A 19,523-nucleotide genomic window follows, 5' to 3' on the forward strand; every position below is an offset into this window, starting at 1 on the left:
CTCAGGGGGTGGGGACATCACGGGGTAGGCCCAGCACCCTGCAGAGGACCATTCTCCTGGGGCCTTGACTGTGGCCCTTCACAGACGACGCTGGGCTCAGCAGTGTGTCTCATCGCCGATGTCAGTGTGGACACAGATGTTGCCAAGGTAGGTGGACATCGTCTTGCCCTGAGGAGTGTCTGGTCAAGCAGAAGACCCGAGTGCTTGTGCCCAGAAGGCAGCTCAGGCAGGAAAGGCCCTGAAGCCAATAAGGGGTGCACACGAAGCTTGTTTCCAGGGTGGCCGCCAGGGCCCTCTCCCCCGCACCCCATTATAGGGTGCAGAGCTGGGGGCCTCCCAGGGCAGCAGCACCTGACAGCCAGCGAGGGACTAGACTCAGTACTGGGAGAAACAAGCTTTATTCTTCAACAGGTGAAGTAATACTTTTAACACGCTCTTGTGTAAATGCAGAATAGCAAAATACTGAGCAAGAAAATAAACGTTTTTCAGTTCTCAGACCAAGGACTTTATCTGCTGTGAGTTTGGTTTATGTGGAATTTTTTTTTTTGGAATGCTGTCTAGAGAGGGTGAGTGTCCCCAGCTGTGACCTGGGCCTGGCCGGGGCCACGGTGCAGGCTGCTCAGGGCAGGCACTCAGAGCACGGAGCGGTGCAGCCGCCGGCTCTGCACCACCTGCAGCCTTTTCTGCCGCTCTGCGAAGTTATTCTTCAGGGTCTGCTTCAGTGCGGGCAGGATGGCGCGCTCTGACACGGGAATCGGGCTCAGGATCAGGCTGGCAGGGGCAGAGGGTGGGCAGCAGAGCCAGGGCCTCCTTTCCACTGTGCCCCGCCCCCTTCTCCTTGCAGGTGCCCCACCCATCCTGTGCCCCTGGACTCACCATTTCCTAGAGACACCCTTGGTGGGGACCTTGGAGAGCTGCATAGCTTCCTGGTCACTGGGGAAGGAAGAGGAAGCAGTGAGCCCTGCACCACCAGCCCCTCCTGTGTTGGGGCAAGAGCCACACTGGGCACTCACTTGGGAGAGCTCGGGGCCGCCTCCTCGGAGGCAGCCTGGGATGACTTCTGGGTCCTTTCCAGGAGAGACCTGAGATGCTGCAGCTGGAAGACAGGGAGAAGGCATGGCGGCCAAGGCTGCAGAGCCGCCAGGGCTGCGCCCCACCACCCGAGCCTCACCTCTTGGGCCTGCAGGAGGTTGGCATTCCACAGCTGGCGGATGACCACTTCACACTGCTGGAGTGAGGTGGGTTTGCGCAAGTGGGGGGGCAGGTTCATCAGGCGGGGCACCCCCATCACCTGCTTGCTCTTGTGCTGGCTGCCTGCCACCGAGGTGGCGTCTGGATAAAAGGTCTCCGCTTCATCTCTGAAACAGTCAGTGCAGCAGCCAGAGGTGGCCTGGCTGCCTTCTGCTGACCAGGGCGCCTGCACCGGGGTCTCTGGGGCCAGTGATCTGGGCCCATCTCTTCCTCCCCAGTGACCAGGTGCGCATGTGTGTTTCATGCTGTCCTGACCCCAAACTTGGTAGAACTGGTCAAGAGGGAATCTAAGGACTGTGCAGAGGGAAGCAGGAGCCTGTCCTGCTGGCTATACTACCTGGGGGACAATTGGGTCCCTTTTCTGGTGCAAAGTACAGACTCCCTGCTGCTTTCCAGGGAAGTTGCAAAACCTGGGTGTCCTGCTGACTGTGCCTTCCAATGGCCAAGTGAGTTTCCCAGGTGGAGCCTGGAAACCTGACTCTCTTGGTGAAAAGCAAGCTCGTTTGGAGGTCAAATTTGAGTAAATGGTTGCAGGGGTCCTCAAACTTTTTAAACGGGGCCATTTCACTGTCCCTTCAGACCGTTGGAGGGCCGGACTATAGTTTAAAAAAAAACTATGAACAAATTCCTGTGCCCACTGCACATACCTTATTTTGAAGTAAAAAAACAAAACGGGAACAAATACAATATTTGTATTTGCATGTGGCCCGCGGGTCGTAGTTTGAGGACCCCTGGTTTAGGGGCTGCTGCTGGCCCCTCTGGTGGGCTCAGGTCAGCACAGGGGCCCTGTAGGACCCCCAGCTTAGTTCATGCTGGAGGCCAGCCCATTAGGAAGGCAAAGCAATGGGCTGGTTCCAGGGTGTGAACCTTCCAAATGCCTTACCTGGAGGGCCTGTGTGCCACGGGGGCTTTGTCCAACTTGCTGCTGTGAAGCAGGGCAGCAGCCGAAGTCTTTTCTTCCAGGTCTGTCTTCTGGAGAGCATCCGTTTTTGAGTCTGTCTTCTTGGAGCTGGGCTGAGGCCTGGCCTTGTTTTGAGAGTTGGCTACAGGTCAGACCCAGACAGGGCCAATTACTGCGGGCATCAAGCATTTGTGCCCAAGTCCTCCAGGATCAGCTGTGTGTGCCCAAGGAACCCCCGCCCCCTGCCTCAGTTTCCTCCTGGTAAGGAGAGATGGTAGCAGAGCCTCCTGCTGGAAAACAGGAAGGAGGGTCTGAGCATGAAGCTTGAGGGCGGAGCATCCTGAACGCTCTGACTCCTGAAACAGGGCCAGTCTCTTCCCAGGCTTCCGAAAACGCTGGGTGTGGGTGGCCCTGCAGCTGTCCCCTGACTAAAGCAGAACCCCACTTGGGACAAAGTGAAACTGAATGAGAGGTCCTGATCCACCCCCAGGTTTACTTTCCCCAGAACAAGATCCATGGCCTGCCTGGGTCCAACTTAGAGCCGGGGCGGCTCCCGATCAGCATGCCTGCCTCTCAGGAGGCAGCGTGGGGAGAAGAGGCTCTCGGTGCTGCAAAGGGCGCCAGGGCCATCGGACCTGCGTCCTGCCTGCTTAGCGGGGACACTACCAGCCGGGCAGCCAGCTCCCCACCCCCAGGGCTGCCTAACAGTGGGGCACTTGCCCTCCCCCCCTAGCACACTGAGGGTGCTGGCAGGCTCACCTGACATCACTGAGTTTGGAATGGGCTTGACGGCCTGAAAGTTGGAATTGTTGATGCTACCTGTGGGCGAACATGCAGGGTTCAACCCAAGATGGCAGCAAGGATGCTTATGTTCCACTTTCCCCAGCAGCTTCTGCACAGCAAGAGGCCGGGCCCTCCTGCGCCCGCCTCCTGGCCTTGCAGGCCCTGGGCCCGGGCATTCATGCAGAGCCCTCCCCGATGTTCTGGTGAGGCAGCCCCAGATCTAGCCAGTGCCTGAGGGAGCCAAGGCCACAAAGGAGGGGGCTTGGGGCCGTAGAAGTAGGCAGGTCCTGAAGGCATACAACCTCTCCTGATGTCCCTTCGGGGACCCCCGCACCCCCGCCCCCCCCCCGCCACACACACACACTGCAGGACTGGGGCCACTAAATGGGCATCACTGTGTGTCTAGGACAGCTCACTGGAGCTGCTCTGCCCACTAAAGTCAGGCCCCCATATCCCATTCTCTGTGTCCCCCAGGAAGAAAGAACCTCGGGCAACCCCCCCCCCCCCCCCGAGACTGGAGCACTCCAGGCTGGGCACCACTCACCACTCAGTGTCAGGCCTGGCCCCAAATGTTAGTGGGGAGAACAAGCCCAAAGCAGTCTGGGCTGGGCTGGGCTGGGCTGGGGGACAGGTAGAGACAATGTGCCTCAGATGAGGGAGGACTTTGGACAAGTGGCTGCAGGTCTCTGTGTCCTGCACTTTCTTCTCCCAGTCCCCACAGTTGCTTCTGAGATGGTAGGGAGGCTCCCAGGGAGTGAGAGGCCAGAGCCACAGGGCTGGGCTGGGCTCCCCAGCATTTCAGAGGGACACAGGAGAGGCCAGAGCAGCAGCCAAGTGAGAGCTCACCAAGGCAGTGAGGCTGGGGAAGACAGGGGCAGGCCTGGGCACCCCACCGGCAGCTGTTCTGCCCACTGACCATACTGTTCAGACTTCAGGCCTTGGGCTCCCTGAGAGCGGCACCTATGCTCATCACCCAGACCATGGCTGGGTGCAGCAGTGTCTGTCCAGAGCCTCCAGGACCCCTCACCACTAGGACAGTGTGTGGGCCAGAGCAGCTGGGTGGGCACAGGCAGTTTAGAGGGGCTGCTCTTGACAGTGGTAACTTCCCATCGGGCGCTGAGGGCCTCAGTCTTACCTCTCTTAATTGACTTCTGGTTCATTATGAGCTTGTAATGGAGCTCTGGAAGCAAGCACATGTTCTCGTCATTTTCAAAGCCACAGCCATTTGAGAGAAGCTTGGCTTGCCCTGCCCTTCCCACCCTCTCTCCGCTGAGTCCCCAAGAGGCCTCAGGGATCCTGCCCCATGGGCCAAGACTTTGCCTTGGGCTCCTTAGGGCTGGGAATGCCTCTGGCTGTTCCCTGAGCCAAAGCCCTGCATGAGAGCCTCACCCCAAATCCCACCCTTCATCCATGACGTCTACAGGGCACCCTCTGCCAGGTGGGGGGCTTGGTTCCAAGGGTAGAGGGATGAGTCAGGATGACCCAGCTTTCCAGGAGCCCCTGGCCATGGATGAGCAGATGTAGTCAGTACTACAACCAAGTGCCCAAGGCACGGCTGGTATCAGGGAGGGACTGGGGTGAGACTCAAGAAGACAGGGAGAGCTAAAGTGTGAGGGAGGCCAGAGAGAGGGGCAGGGTCCCATGGTGGAGGCCTCAAGTTCTGCTTCAGGGGGCTGAGGAGCCTCGAGGGGTGTAAAATTAGGAAGTGGGTCTGTCCTGAGGAGACACAAGGGCACAGGGTCCCAGATGTCTGGGGAGAGGTTGGATGGAGCCCAGGGATCCTGCTGGGCCAGCATATCTGCCCTTGATCTGGGTGTGCTTGGTGTGTGAAAGTTCACTGAGCTACTTTTGAGGGTATGTTTTACTTTTTTAAACGTTTTAAAATGAGGTGGGCCTGGCCCTGCCTGCAGAAAAGGCTGACCGGGTGACTGTGGGAAATGATGCAGCCACACCCGCCCTGCCAGATGGGCAGTTGACCAGAAGGCCACCTTTTATGAAGACAGACCCATGACTGGAGGGGGGTAGGGGGGGGGGCTGGTCTGGGGTAGGGAGCCTGAGCCCCGCGGTAGGACCCGGGGTGGGCTTGCTGCCCTGAGTCCTCCCTGAACCGGCGTGTTCTAGAGTCCATGTACTGCTTCGGTGCTGAGGATAGAGACCAGGGAGGCGGGTCTTCTGGTCTCTCCGGTCCCACCGCGGGGGGGCGCGGTGTCCGGCCCGCCACCTGCACTCACCCTTGTTCTCCCGCTTCAGGTGATCAATCTCCTCGTGGAGTTTGACTAGCGTCTCCGAGTGCTGCTGCTGCAGGAACTGCAGGCTCTTCTCCAGGTCCAGTACCCGCTTCTGCGCCTCGCCGACCCCGAGCTGCGCGGCCTGATACCCCAGGTTGTGGAGGGCCGCGGACGTGCGATGGCGCGGGCGCTGTGCGCTTCGGGAGCTCGGGGTCTCCGAGCTGGGGGGCGGCTGCCCGGCCGCCGCCCCTGTTGTGTTCATGTCGCCGCAGCTGCCGCCGCTGCTCCTCCCCTCGGTGGCCGGGCAGCCCCGGCCTAATGCCGCGTCGCCATGGAAACGGGCGCGACCTAGTGGGCGTGGCGTTAATGGGCGGGCGGGTGGAGGCGGGGCCTGAGCGAGGGGGTTCTCTTTCTGCCTGGGTGAGTGGAACGTAACTTCAAAGGAATCCGCCCTAGCCGGCTTGCTCAGTGGGTAGCGCCTGGGCCTGCGGACTGAAGGGTCCCGGGTTCGAACGTACCTCAGTTGCAGGCTAAATCCCCAGCCCTGGTTCTGATCGGGGTGCCTACGAGATGTTTCTCTCTCTGTCTCTCCCCCTCCCTTCCACTCTTATCCTGGGGTGAGGATTAACAAAAGAAAGGAATCCTTCGGCCTGGCCAGTGTGGCTCAGTGGTTGAGCATCGACCAGGAGGTCACAGTTCGATTCCTGGTCTGGACTGGATCCCTAGTAGGGGCCCTGCAGGAGGCAGCCAATCCCGTGTGGCTCAGGAAGCCCCCCTCCCCCCCAAAAAAAGATCTTAATAGAATGATGGTCAGCAGTTTTCCACGTGTGTCCTTTCAGGGTTGTGATCTGCACTGATTGGTTGGCCGGCACCAGGGCAGGGGGGTCATTATTCAATGCAGCTGGTCCTGCGGTCAGCCTTGGATGGTTTTGTTGCTTATCTGGAACTGAAACAACAACAATGGAACAATCCGAGTCACAGTAAGAATCTGGGTCCTGCCGAAACCGGTTTGGCTCAGTGGATAGAGCGTCGGCCTGCGGACTGAAAGGTCCCAGGTTCGATTCCGGTCAAGGGCATGTACCTGGGTTGCGGGCACATCCCCAGTAGGAGATGTGCAGGAGGCAGCTGATCGATGTTTCTCTCTCATCGATGTTTCTAACTTTACCTCTCCCCCTTACTCTCTGTAAAAAAATCAATAAAAATATATTTAAAAAAAAAAAAAAAAGAATCCGGGTCCTGGGTTGTAGCATCATTATGTTGAAGGCAGCGGGAATGGTACTAGGTGTTTGACCAGTGGGGTCAGACCAAACCTGGGTTCATCAACCTCGGTACTTGGGTTCTGGCTAGGAAAGAATTCAGAGCCAAGAACCCAACTGTAAGAGTAAATTGGGTAAATTACAGAGGTAGGAAAAGTAATTCCTAGAAGAAGTGGGTTTAGGAAACAAGTTATAGCAGTAAAGGAAGGGCCCTTGGAGCTTAGGAGTGAGGAAGCTGATGGTAAAGTGCCTGGGGGTGGGGGTGGAAGAGAAAGGGAATGGAGAAAGGCGTGGTCCCGGGAGGGAGAGTGTGGCAAACTTTAACTTGGGGTCACTGTGCTGGGTCAGGTCCCCATGCTCCCCACTGGAAGCCGCTGGCATCCACCCCAGCCACCCATTCTGCTCCTGGATTCTCAGGCAGCCACGGGTGCTGCAGGCTATCCTTTTGTACTGCCTGCTCCCCCCAGATACGACCTCCCAGCCCCTGACCACTGGAAGCCAGTCCCCTCCTTGACCTTACCATTCTTAGTTCTTCATGACTTCTAGGCCCTGTACCATGAGGTCTTAGAGCAATGGGTGGTCCTGCCTACTGTATCCCCACTACAACTGAGGGTGCGCATAGTAGGTGGCTATTTCACAGTTAATAGATGTGTGGGCGAAATAGAGCATTTCATTTTTGCTTTTTAAAAAAATATATATTTTTATTGATTTCAGAGAGGAAGGGAGAGAGATAATAAACATTAATGATGAAAGAGAATTGATTGGTTGCCTCCTGCACGCCCCACGGTAAGGATCAAGCCTGCAACGCAGGCGCAGGCACGTGCCCTGACTGGGAATTGAAACGTGACCTCTTGGTCAACGCTCAACCACTGAGCCACGCCAGCTGGGCTCCTTTGTGCTTTTGAGGGTGTTGGAGAGTGTTTTCAGGTGAAGAAAACAGCGCGAGAGCAATGTGGACAGGAGGGTTGTGCATGGAGATGATCAAGGAGAGGATACCCCGTCCTTGTGGGCAGGGATGTGCTTCCGTTAGGGGGAACAGAGAAGGGGGTGTAGTGGGGAAATGGTGCCGTTGACACCTGACCCCAGGCCACCATCTCCTGGGGTGTTCCTATCTCTTCTCTTGACTTAATGAGTCTGGTAATAAAACCAGTAATCTGTCAATGCTGCACTTGGGACATTTAACCCTCAAGCCAGCCTGACGAGATGCTCATGCAGGGCTGCTAAGTGCACAGTTCCCAGCTGCACGTGACCCTCAGCTTCCAGAAGGCACAGGAAGTACAACACATGTTCCAGGATCACCAGGTGTGTGTGTGTGTGTGTGTGTGTGTGTGTGTGTGTGTGTGTGTTTTGTATTAAAGGGGACTCTGACCTGTTGAACAGAAAGGAAAATTCTCTTAGCTTAGGCCAGGTGTGGGGAACGTCTGGCCCACGGGCCGTATAACGCTCTCGAAATCATTTGGTCTGGCCCTGCCAAGGCATTAGGGGTGAGTTACTTAAATGTTTGACCAAATAGAGCAGGCTAATTTTTTATTTTATTTTTTTACGTCTTTATTGTTGAGAGTATTACAGATGTCCCCCTTTTTTCCTTCCCTTTGCCCCGCTCCACCCGGTTCCTGCCCAGGCCTTCACCACCCTATTGACTGTGTCCATAGGCAAGATCTTTGGTGAATCTCTTCCCACCCCCTCCTCCCCCGTTCCCTCTGAGATTCGTCAGTCTGTCCCATGCTTCCATGCCTCTGATTCTATTTTATTCACCAGGTTATTTTGCTCATTAGATTTCTTGTTCATTTACTTAATTTTTAGATTTGATTATTGATAGATAAGTATTTGTTACCATTTTATTGCTCATATTTATTTCCTCCTCTCCCCTCCTCCCCCCTCCCCTTCCTCCCCCCTCCTCCCTCCTCCCCCTTCCTCCCCCCTCCTCCCTCCTCCCCCTCCTCCCTCCTCCCCCCTCCTCCCTCCCCCCCTCCTCCCTCCTCCCCCTCCTCCCCCCTCCTCCCCCTTCCCCCTTCTCCTCTTCCTCCTCTCTCTCTCTTTTTTTTTTAAAAAATATATATATTTTTATTGATTTCAGAGAGGAAGGGAAAGGGAAAGAGAGAGATAAAAACACCAATGATGAGAGGGAATCATTGATTGGCTGCCTCCTGCACATCCCCCACTGGGGATTGAGCCCACAACCCGGGCATGTGCCCTTGCCCGGAATTGAACCTGGGACCCTTCAGTCCGCAGGCCAACACTCTATCCACTGAGCTAAGCCAGGTAGGGCTCCTCCTCTCTTCAACATTTCACATAATACTAGTTTGGTGGTGGTGAACTCCTTTAGCTTTTTGGCTCGGCCTCCTGTCACCTGAGCTGGGCACTCTAGGGCAGTGGCCACCAACCAGTGGTCCACGGTTGGTGGACCGTGAGGTCTGAAAGGTTGGCAACCGCTGCTCTAGGGTGCCTCTGTGTGGGCTGTGTGCACAGCCTTGTAGTTGAGCCTTGCTGCTGTTGGCGTCTCTGGGAGGAGGTGACCTCCAGGCCAATTGGCTGTGAGGACCAGCTGCAAAGACAGTGGGAGAGCTGCTGTGCAGGAGGCAAGGCCCAGCTGTGAAGCAAGGCAGGCTTGGCTCGTGCTAGTGCTGGTCATAGGCCTTTTATTGATGGGTTTGGGGCATGCTGTCACCAGCTGCAGCTTGTTTGAGAGATTTTTAGCAAAGTCTGAAGCCTGAGCCAGGACAGGACATTCATATGGAAAAACTGCTGCAAACAGCTTGGATGGGGCTGCAGACTGGATGGGGCAGGACTCAGGGAATCCCCAGGGCGGAGCAAACAGTGTGCTCCAGGCTGGTTGAGACTCAGATATGGGTGCCAGTCAACCCTGCGACAGGGGAGGTCTCACCACAGGAACAGTGACCCCTGTGAGCACCCCATCTGGGTGAGAGCCACCCCTGAGTTCCTGCCCTGAAGCCAGACAGTCCAGTTCCTCCCTGTATGTGCCTGGGGAGGGCAGGGAGCAGAGGTCAGTAGGAAGGAGGGAGGGGCAGGCAGGAAGGACATGGAATGGCTCCTTTGGTCTCTTAGGCTCGGAACTTGCTGATAAGCACAGGGTTTGCTTCCTTAGGGTCAGCCTTTGGCAGTGGTGAGATTTGCACGGGGTTTCTGGGTTCTTTGTGTTATTCTTTCAAGTTCTCTGTTTGACATTCTTACCCAGAACTCCTCACAGCAGCTTTCTGTCCGTCGTGGCAGGCACAGCGGCTGCCCAGTTAGCTGGGCCCTTTGGGTCCAGAAAGCCAGGTCCAGATGGTGATTCCTGGTCCAGCTGTGGTGTGTACGTGGGACTGTATGACAGATGACGTCTAAGCACAACCTTCCAGGCTTGGGAGAAGGTCACCAAGGTTAACCCTTAATTCCCTTGGAAGCAGGAACCCAGTTGGAATCCCTCCCGCCCTGGGTGACTGAGAATGTGTGTCATCCCAGGAATCAGTGACTTTCAGGGATGTGGCCGTAGACTTCACCCAGGAGGAGTGGGGGCAGCTGGACTCTCCTCAGAGGGCCCTGTACCGGGACGTGATGCTGGAGAACTACCAGAACCTTCTCGCCCTGGGTAAGAGGCTCCCGAGGCTCGGAGCCTGTGGTCTGGGCACACTCCTCAGGTACTACTGAGTCCCCTTCCGCACCAGCCTGGCGTGGGGGGTGGGCTCTGTGGTGCGACTGGCATCCGTGCCTGGAGGTGTGGCTGGACACAGGCGAGCCAGAACGAGAGGGAGAGGGTGAGGGAGAGGGAGGATAGGGTCCTGGAAGCCCAACCTGCCCTGGACTTTCCAAGGGAAACAGGGTGGGGGGATACACATGGGTTCCTCAGAATGCATGCCTCAATTTGGGTTCCCATTCTGCGACCCCCATCTTTGGGGACGGCCACACTCTCAGTGCCAGCTCGTGCTGTTTGGGGGCTCTCCTGCCCCAATGCCGGACAATCTAGTTTCTCCCCGTATGTGTCAGGGTTCCCCAGTGCTGGATCTCAGAAGCGGGACAGTGCACGGGCTCTTTAAGAGGAACAGTGGGATTCCAGCAGCCTGTGTCACTGGGCCAAAATTCCTGCTGGTTTTTATGGCCTGAAGTTACCGGGACTTTTCTACCAGCTCTGGAACCCTGGGCTGGGGGGCTGGGATCCCTGCTTCTCATGGGCGGCCTCTGCAGAGAGGATCTCCCTCCCAATTAAAAAGGCGGCTCACGTGGGAGCCGGGCCAGCCCATCCCGCCTCCAGCCCTCCCACCTCCATGCGTCCTTCTCTCCTCTGGTGCAGGACTTCCACGCAGCCAGTTTCCCGGCGGTTCTGATGGTTGCCCTGCATTTTAGTTGTAATTTTGATGTGGTTGCGGGAGGCGCAGAGTACAGGTGTTTGCACTGCCACCTCGGTTCTCGCAGCAGGCTAATTTTTAAGTTGGTAATTTTGTGTGGCCTGCGAATGATGTTATAAATATCCAATGGCCCTTGGCAGAAAGCAGGTTCCCCACCCTTGGCTTAGACCTAGCTTGGGGGCTGTGCTAGCTGAGGGGTGACAGGACACCCAGCAGGCTGAGCCCAGGCACCGAAGACTCAGGGTTAAGAATGGGTTACAAGCCTGGTTGGATTTTTGGTCACAGGCTACCAAATACCACGATATGGAATTCACATCAAAATATAAAACAACACTCCCCGCCCCCCACGAGATGGCTGGTTTAAATCCCTCTTCAAAGAGTTGTTCCCTCTGGTGTCATCTGTATAATGAAAGGTGTGGGACCCCGTGGGGAATTCTGACAGTGAACATGTAATTGTTGTGTAACTTTAATATTTAAGTGGTATCGAAAGGTTACTGTCTTTGCACACTTGATTTTATTGAAGGTACAAACGCTTTTGATCATCTTTGGTTGTAGACCAGAAGCTGGCAGAGGGACCGGGCGGTCCTGTCTGATCCCCTAGGCCTGCGGGGGACGAGAGCCCGTCCTGAAGGACAAGGTGGTGACACGGGCCACCCCTGAACGAGGTCTTGCTGACTTGGGGGCTGAGGGAAGCCAGGTGTCCCACCGAGCACCCGAAGAACCCTTTCTCCTCAAAAGCAGGGTTGTATGGCCCAGACTTCCCGTCGCTGGGAGAACACGATGAATAACCCTTGTTTTGCCAAGTGTGGTGGCAGATGTAGTTTGAAAATGAGGGCTCCGAGAATCGCCATTTAATGTTCTCAGGCGTCGCTTTTAGGGTCTTTGGTCCTTCTCTGGAGCCAGAGGCTGAGCTGCTGTCCTGGGGTCACCCAGGGCGGAGACTGAGGCCACACTGCGCGCCTCAGGACAGCGAGGCCGCCGCCCCCCGGAAGCACAGACTCCTTGGCTTCGCATGGCTAAACCCTGAAACAGTTAAAAAGAGAAAAGCCTTGACCATCTTCTTGTGGAGCCTCCGGCTGAGGGAGGAGGAAGGCCCGTGGCCGGCCCCGGTCTGTCCCCATCCCACGTAGCTCATGGGCCCTGGACGCTGCTCTCTTCCTGGCCAAGTCTGGACTGTGTGCCCTTCTCCTTCATTCTCTTCCAAACGGTTCGGAGGCTACAGGAAAATGCTCCCTGGAAGCGTGACGGTGACCAGGCTCAGGTGCGGAGGTGGCCTCCCAGGTACACGGGAGGGGCAGTGTGGGGAGAGGCTGGCTGTGGTCAGAGCTGGTGCAGCTTGCCCTGCTCCGTCAGCAGTGTCATGGCCGCAGCGTAGAGGAAGTAGCCCAGCACGAGGAGCAGGGCAAAGGGCAGGGGCCCGATGCGGAACAGAGAGGCCACAAAGAAGGCCAGCAGCAGTGACAGCAGCGTCCGGTAGCTGCCCAGGAAATGAAGGCTGAGCCTGGGGCCCCGGGCACGGCTGGCCACACGCCCCTGCCCCACGGGGCTCAGCAAGTGCTTGTCGGTCAGCCCTGGCTCCATGAGGTGGTATCTACAGAAGCTGCCGAGGAAGTCAGCCCGGGAACACAGGGCTCTCATCTGGCCTGCAAACTAGAGCACAGACAGAGAGGCACAGGGGAGTGGGCAACAGGCAGGGGCCACACTTTCCACCAGCCCCTCCGTGAAGCTCTAGGATGGAAGGGACGCTGAGCTGAGGATGTGGCTTCCCACCCCACTCACCCTGTGGTTGACGGTGGAGGACAGCCGGAAGAGCAAGCGGACCAGGCTGGCAATCTCATAGCTTCGGATGGGCTGCAGTTCCGAGTCCCCCTGGTACTCGATGTCAAACTTCCGCAGCCCGTTGATGATCTGGAAGCAGCAGGAGAGGTGAGCCCCAGGGGACAGCGGGGCCTCAGGAGCCGTCCAGAAAACACACCTTTGCAAACAACTCAGCAAAGTTGTCTCTGATTATGGGGGACGGGGACAGGCTGGTGGGACCACCCGTGTGCTATCTCGAAAGCCCTGGAGAGCCAGGCCCCTCTGGGACATGGGCCTTACCTGGTACCGGCCCAGGGGGGTGAGGATGAGTCCGTCCTCACCCACGATGCAATCCGGGAGCTGCTTCTTGCCGTTCTCATCCTGAGTTGTTCCCATGGCGAGAGTGAGCTGGGCGAGCTGGGCCTCACTGAGCTGTCAGGGAGAAACTACTGCTTCAGTTTCCAGGTGAAGGGAGCAAATTGGTCTTCAACCCCTCGGCCTCTAACAACGATGGGACCCAGACAACATTGCAGGCACAGGCCTGCCTCTCCCGCAGGAGCCCAGACTAGGTCCTGGTCTGTGGCTGGTCCCGGGCTAAGCAGTGGGGTGAGGGCACGGGACCAAATCTGGGGAGGGAATGGCCTCACGGCTCATACTCGGAACATCTGGCACAGGTACTCCAGGGCCTTCTCCAGGTACTCGTCTGTCTTGCGGATGCTGTCCTGCCCCATGTCGTCCAGGTCATTGGCTGGGTAGGAGCTGTTTGTGTCCGAAAGGCAGAAGCCCAGCCAGGACAGAAAAGGGCGACTGGCTGTGCTTTCCCTGCACTGGTCAGAGATGGACTTGGCTGTCTGCTTGGCCTGCGTGATGAGCTGAGCCAGGCGCAAGACCTGTGGGCAGACGGGAGGTCACTGAGCTCTGGTGGCCACCTCATGGCACCCAGCCCCCACCAGGTGGTCCCCGGGAAGCCTGCCAAGGGCCAGGAGGGTGGCTTCCACATTACAATGATGTTCAAAAACCAAGCTGCATATTCTAAATGTGGGAAATGCCCAACAAACACTGCCTCTATTATTAGAAAAAAAAATTAGCCTTCACTGAACCTAAAAGGGGAGGAGGGAGTACTAGTGTCTCCTCAACACCTAGTCTTCCTCCTTCCCCCCAGATGTGTGCACCCTTCTTGGCTCACTGTCCCAGAGGTTCAGGATGGCCGTGACTGGCTGAGCCGACTCACTCACCAGCGTCCGGACCTCTGGCCCGAACATCGGGGTGTATTTGCAGTCCTGGCCTTCCAGGCTGTAGACATGGCTCTTCACCTTGAAGGAGGTGTCGGTGAAGGCCGGCGGCCAAGATGACAGGAAGCTGCCGGTGAGTGTGGGAGCCGAGAAGAGTCGGTGCTGGCGGTGGGTGATGACGAGTTCGGGCTCCAGGAAGAGCTGCTCGCCTGGAAAGCAGGACACAAGCCTGGGTTTGGCTTCCAAGGACACAGAATATCCAGTTGCTGCTGGCAGGCTCCCTAAGTGCCTCCTGAGTTCCCGAACGGCAGTGAACATGCAGCGAGGGAGCCCAGGTCCTGATGCTCTGAGCCCTGCCAGTCTCAACAGGAAGCCAACACTCGCCACGAGGTAGCATAAGAAGCTAATGCCCAACAAAGCTGGCTCAGACGAAAGCAGGACGGGCACCTGACTGCCGCAAGTCACCAGGGAGATAGCTCAGAGATCTGCACCCCGCTCTGCCAGGTGCGCTGAGCACGGGGAAGATGGGGTTCAGCCAGGCTCAGACCTTCCTCTTGCTCTGGGCACCAGGATTCCCTACAACACCCTTTGCCAAGGCCCCCCACAAGCCTGTGAGGCACAGACAGGGTCTGTGGGTCCCCCTGGCTAAGGGCTTACCTTTCTGGATCATCTCAGCCAGGTTGGGCTGGGCAAAGACTTTGGCCACTCGGAACACCATCAGTGCGTTCTTGGGGCTGACCAGGTCAGTGCGCAGCGCGCGGCTCAGGAAGCCCACGAAGAGCTTGGTGTACAGCAGCAGGTTCTCCTGCACAAAGGGCGCCCTGGGGACCGGCAGCTACTCAGGGGCCAGATCTTCCACACAGAGGTGTCAAGATCAGTGGCTGAGAAGGTCTGGCGGTGTCCAGGGAGGAGGCAGGACAGACTGGCAAGGCCTAGGCCCCCAAGGACAATGGACTATCCCTAGAATGAGGCCCTTTCCGAGATGACCAAAACCATGGCAAAAGTTGGCCAGGGCACCAGAGGGGTGCCGACGGAAGCCTGGGGGCCAGCTGGGAGATGGTGGGGAAGTGCGGTGGCTGCTATGAACGAACTGGTGAGGAAGGTTTGGGGGTGAGCGTGAACATAGACCTGAGTGAGACAATAATGGCAAGGAGACAGGGGAAGAGGGTGACCTGCTATTTCCACAGGAAACCAATCCCAGGCGAGACACAGCAGCATCAAGTGGGGCGCGGGTGGCCTGTGCTCCCCCTCAGAGAAGAATCCCGAGGGCCCCGAAGCAGCCCCCCTGGGGGGGCAGGGTGCAGGCTCACCATCTCTCAGACACACAGCGGGCCTGGCCATCACTACCCTGAGGCTGCTTCTCAGGCGCGTACCTCCAGGGCTGCAGGTAGCTTAACCACATCTCCAGGACCTGGCGAGACACGTGGACACAGTGGGCGGTGGGGGCAGGCGTTGGGCCTGATCCTTGGGCCATCTGGCCCAGGAGGGAGCTCAGGGAGCAGGGGCACGTTTCCAGCTGCAGGGCTTTGCTCTGCAGGGGTGGGCAGGGGTGCCACCATCTGGCTTCTTCCTGCACTGCCCTGAGAGGACACACAGGGGTGCTCAGTGCACCCCTCGGATGGTCACTCTCAGTGTCCCCTCAGAAGGGGGCCAAGTGCAGCTCAGTGAGGCTAACGGGCTGACACTCACGGCTCTGAAGGACGCGTCCAGGGGCCAGTGGCCGAAGCAGTGCTGCAGGAAGAGGTAGAGCTTCTGCTGGACGAACCTCGGGACAGCAGCCCTATGGAGAGGAAGTGGGTCACCTCACAAGTGAGCCCAGCGGCTCCTGCTTTAAGGACCAGCTCTGCCAGGAGGGGCACTGGGTTCCCTCTGGGGCTGAGACTTCCTATTTTTAGCCCCATTCTTCAGAGGAAGAAACCATGGCTCAGAGAGGTAAGGGGACATTCCAAGGATACACAGCACACGTGGCCAATCCAGTGTGGCTCCTGTACACTTGTCAGCTTGGCTCACCACCCCAGCCCCTTCCCTGCCTGAGGAGGGGAAGGGGGCAGCATAGAACCCAATCTCCTGTGACAACTGAGCCACTCTGCTGAGAAGGCCCTCCTAGCCACTGGCCTTTGTGCCTGCCACTGGAGGAAGGGACAAGAGCATACAAGACAGGGCCTTTCCTGGCCAGCCTGGCTCTTGGCGTATCGGCATGATGCTCTAACCAATTGCAGCCTGGCTTTCTAATGAAGAGGGCAGGCCTGGAGGGACAGGCCATGGCAGCCAGAGAAGCAGCTGGATGCCCCACCCACCTTTGGGGCCAGGGTAGGGATGAGGAGCCAGAGCCAGGAGGGGACAAGGTGAGGCCCCACACGCCCTGGGGAAAGTCAGTGGGCAGCATGTGTGCGGAGCACAAGGAGGCAGGCTGAAGCACAGCAGCCCTGCATACAGCCCCATACCCACCGTTTGAATTCCTCCAGGGGGCTGGTGGCATGGGAATGGGCGGAGGGCGAGACCTGCTCGGGCTTCAGGCTGTTGGAAAAGGCGTGCAGGTGTTTGACCAGCAGGCGCACCACCAGCACGTGCTCCTCAGTGGGCGTGAATGACTCCTAAGGTTGAGAGGGGTGTAATGTCAGGATCCAGGTTTTCTGAGCTTGAACCCCCAGGTCTGAACACATCCCAGCAGGGCCCATCTCTCTGCTCTCCCCACAGGATGCATGGGCCAGGCTGAAAGCTGGACCACCTGGGGCCCCACCCATACCTGCCACCCGCTGATGACCCTGGCACTGCAGGGTCCGAGACAAGCTAAGAGTGGCGAAGCCTGCACAGTGTGCCTCGGGAGAGCTGCTAAAAATCCAAGGTCCAAGTGCTTCTCTACAGGCTTCAAACCCCTTTTTCAAACCCTCTGTGGGTGACTTGTCATTGCTGCCCATCTAGGTCGCCAGGGGTCCTCACCTCCTGGCCAGCCAGAGGATGAGGAGGAGCAGGGGGCGGGCAGGCTGCTATCTCACCTGGGGTCTGGACTCGCTATTCCCCTGCCTCCCAGGTGTGTGCAGACAGGTTGCCATGGCCATAGCTTCCCCTTTCCAGATGAACCTCTCCAGCTCCTCTTCCTGCCACAGCCCACCTTCTACCTGCTCTCCCTTCTAGACACAGTCCTCCCTCTGCTGCTAATGGACCTATTGGTCAGCACAACCCCAAAGACAAGAACACTGTCAATCTTGTGAGCTGAACTTTTGATTCAGAGTCCTGTAGGATCTTTGAGAACCAGACCCAGAGCAAAGCCTGTTTGCCAGCTGTTCAGGGATGGAGTGCAGGGTGAAGCCCCGAGTGGCGGAGGCCACATGGGAAGGCAGGACCCACTGCCCCATGCCCCGCACTCTGGCTGTCCAGACCAACATGCTCCTCTCCCCACACTCACCTGAGCTCTTTAGGGCCGCAACAAACTCAGAAGAGCTCTTGGCAGCCTCATCCCAACCCAGAGCAGTGCTGAGCACAGCCCAGTCACAGACCTCTCATGGGCTGAGGAAGCCAGCCTAATGGACCTTGCCCACATCCATGTCACTCTCTGCCATGGAAATGCCTCCACAGACCCAGGTGACACCCCCCGCCCCCCCACGTCTAGGGATGATACTATGCTACTAAGGTGATTTCCTTCTGCTTATTTGCATTTTAAAGTCTTTATGCAATGAATCTGCCTTGTTCTGAAGAAAAAAGCAAAAAGCATGGGCTATTTTAATAATATAAGATTAGAAGGGCATCAATATCAGACCTGAGAACTTCCTGCTCAAAACCCTCCCCCTTCTCATTCCTGACCTCTCCCTCTTACCTGGCCGTGGACAGGGGAACCAGGATCCCCAATCCCATCTCGACCCATCCTTCCTGGGATTTCTGGAGAGCCGGCTCCCTGCCCAGGCCCCCAGCAATCACTGTAACCCCATCGGCTATGCTCCCTCTAGGTTTGTCAAGCCAGTCTTCCAGCTCCACACCCTCCTGAGCCAAAGCCCCACAGGAATCTCTGGTTACGTGGCAGGTGGCCTCCTTTTAGGGACACTTTTCCAAAGCCCATTCCAGGCTCTTGGCCCTCCTGCTGCAGAGTGAATGCAGCCAGACGTTTCTCCAGGGACCCTCCCCAATAGAGGCTGGAGCGGCACCAACTTCTGTGCCCAGCTGGCCCACACTGAACCTTCTGGAACATGCTCTTCCCTCCTCACTGCAGCTGCTGCTTCTGAGCAGAAACCCCAATATGTGCTGCGCACTGACAACCTATCCCAGCAAAACAAAACTTTGCACCTTGTGTTCAAATTCAACGTGTGCTCCCACGGACAGTGAGACAGACAGGCTCCGAGCACGGCTCCATGCACCACTCGGCCGTTTCTGCCCAGACTTCCGGCCTCATCTCATACATCAATGAACTATGAGGCTGTCAGTCCTGAAACACCCTACAGGGCTGAACTCCACTTTGCTGGCCTCAACTCTGTCACACTATTCATTTCTGCCGAAGCAGACCAGTCTCCATGAGGTCACAAGACTGGGCCTGTAGAAGGCCAGGCCTGGGTCATCCAAGAACTGACAGCATTTCCAGGCCGGAGGACCAAGCCCAAAGTTCTCCTGCCTCTGCCTCACACACAGGCTCAGCTCAGCAGAACTGCAGCCCCGGGCCTCGTGGCCTCAGTCACTTCAAGTACAGGCTTGAACCGCAGGGTGAGTTGGGCTCTACAGCAAAAGCAAAAATATTTCGCTTCCTCAAACTAGGGCCAAGCATGGAGCCGCCACAACACATAAGACCTTGTGATACCTCAACTGGCTTGAGGCATGACCAGGAAGATCTGATGACCCCACAGCCAGCAGGGATCATGTGCCTCACTTCCTGCCACATGGCTGCACATCCCAAACCCTGGCTAGTCTACAAATCTGGAGGCTGGGCCAGGCCACCCTCAAGCCCCAGGGCCTGGCTGTGTGTGGAACGGTCTCTGTATCACCCCCAGCAGGCCCCCAGCCATGCCCTCGCTTTACCACTGCACTGACATGAGCTCTGTGGCCTACACCACAGGGCAGGGGTGAAACGGAACAGATCAAGAGCAGCCAGTACTTGGTAGGCGTGGAGGGCCTGGAGGCTGGGTTGGGCAGGGCTGTGAAGGGCGCTGGAGACACTGAGTCGGTAGTGCAGAACCTCCAGCTGAGACAACAAAACAGAAGCCAGAGAAGGCGGAGGAAGGGGAGGGGAGAGAGGGGAAAAGAAAAAAGTGAGAGCCCAGAGGTAAGAGAAAAAACAAAAACAAAAAACAAAAACAAAAGCATGTCAGTGACAATCCTAATAACCACAGCCCAGCAGCCTCAGGCCAGTGCGACCACCCTCATGGCAACCCAGACCGCCCCTCCTAGCAGCACCTGCCAGGCAGGGCGTGAACAGACCCTTCAGACGACCGGAGGCCCCTCCATGCCACTGGGCCTGAAAGCCTCTCCAGCTCTCCGAGGTCGGCCTGACTCACTTTCCCTCCTGAGGTCCCGCTCTCCCCTGACCCTGAGGGCCCTGGACACGCAACCACAGCCCACGAGGAGCCCAGGTGCCAACAACCAAGGCCCTGAAGGCCAGAGCCTCCGGAGAGAAACTCTTTAGGACCCCATTCTAATGGAGGCCTCTCTGCCAAGAAACAGCTATGTAATTGCCTGGGCTTCCCTGGCTTGTCCTGAGGGAAACTGACCAGCACAATTCCTATGTGTCTAAGATCCAATCGGTGTTCTGT

The 19,523-nt window shown here is 57.4% G+C and overlaps 2 protein-coding genes across 14 annotated transcripts in view; both read right to left on the reverse strand.

The window, feature by feature from the left end:
* Window positions 1-306: 306 nt before the first annotated feature.
* LOC118678148 (coiled-coil domain-containing protein 74B-like) lies at window positions 307-5,756 on the reverse strand. Of its 4 annotated transcripts, XM_036353348.1 has the most exons (8): window positions 5,167-5,756; window positions 4,071-4,115; window positions 2,912-2,971; window positions 2,135-2,294; window positions 1,172-1,358; window positions 1,014-1,096; window positions 877-933; window positions 307-771 (listed from the first exon to the last, which is right to left on the reverse strand). In XM_036353348.1, exons 1-8 carry the CDS (start codon window positions 5,423-5,425, stop codon window positions 633-635), a joined length of 990 nt encoding a protein of 329 aa, XP_036209241.1. In that variant the 5' UTR covers window positions 5,426-5,756; the 3' UTR covers window positions 307-632. The 4 variants fall into 4 exon arrangements, with proteins under 4 accessions (XP_036209241.1, XP_036209242.1, XP_036209239.1 ...); XM_036353349.1 differs by having other exon boundaries at window positions 307-742; window positions 1,014-1,358; XM_036353346.1 differs by having other exon boundaries at window positions 1,014-1,358.
* Window positions 5,757-11,257: 5,501 nt separating this feature from the next.
* Window positions 11,258-19,523, reverse strand: part of SMPD4 (sphingomyelin phosphodiesterase 4) — a 28,246-nt gene continuing 19,980 nt past the window's right edge. For 7 of the 10 annotated variants that reach the window (XM_036353641.1, XM_036353640.1, XM_036353637.1 and 4 more), the window contains 10 exons: window positions 18,869-18,955; window positions 16,240-16,385; window positions 15,481-15,571; window positions 15,102-15,202; window positions 14,449-14,612; window positions 13,795-14,000; window positions 13,216-13,449; window positions 12,860-12,991; window positions 12,542-12,670; window positions 11,743-12,412 (listed from right to left, as the gene is read on the reverse strand). In XM_036353641.1, coding sequence (XP_036209534.1) covers window positions 12,083-12,412; window positions 12,542-12,670; window positions 12,860-12,991; window positions 13,216-13,449; window positions 13,795-14,000; window positions 14,449-14,612; window positions 15,102-15,202; window positions 15,481-15,571; window positions 16,240-16,385; window positions 18,869-18,955 — 1,620 coding nt within the window. In that variant the 3' untranslated portion in view covers window positions 11,743-12,082. Of the gene's footprint in view, window positions 11,693-11,742; window positions 12,413-12,541; window positions 12,671-12,859; window positions 12,992-13,215; window positions 13,450-13,794; window positions 14,001-14,448; window positions 14,613-15,101; window positions 15,203-15,480; window positions 15,572-16,239; window positions 16,386-18,868; window positions 18,956-19,523 lie in introns of those variants that run through there. The other 3 variants (XM_036353638.1, XM_036353647.1, XM_036353642.1) reach the window with 2 other exon arrangements.

Source organism: Myotis myotis, unplaced genomic scaffold, assembly GCF_014108235.1.
Source record: "Myotis myotis isolate mMyoMyo1 unplaced genomic scaffold, mMyoMyo1.p scaffold_m19_p_20, whole genome shotgun sequence".
In the NCBI taxonomy this organism is placed as follows: domain Eukaryota; kingdom Metazoa; phylum Chordata; class Mammalia; order Chiroptera; family Vespertilionidae; genus Myotis; species Myotis myotis.

Excerpts from the sequence above, each read along its gene's own strand:
- LOC118678148 (XM_036353346.1), bottom strand. The coding sequence starts at position 5,425 with ATGAACACAACAGGGGCGGCGGCCGGGCAGCCGCCCCCCAGCTCGGAG. Across the intron at positions 2,972-4,070 it reads CCAGAAGTCAATTAAGAGAG|GTAGCATCAACAATTCCAAC; the intron begins GTAAGACTGAGG and ends GTTCGCCCACAG. Across the intron at positions 2,295-2,911 it reads TCCAAACTCAGTGATGTCAG|CCAACTCTCAAAACAAGGCC; the intron begins GTGAGCCTGCCA and ends TCTGACCTGTAG.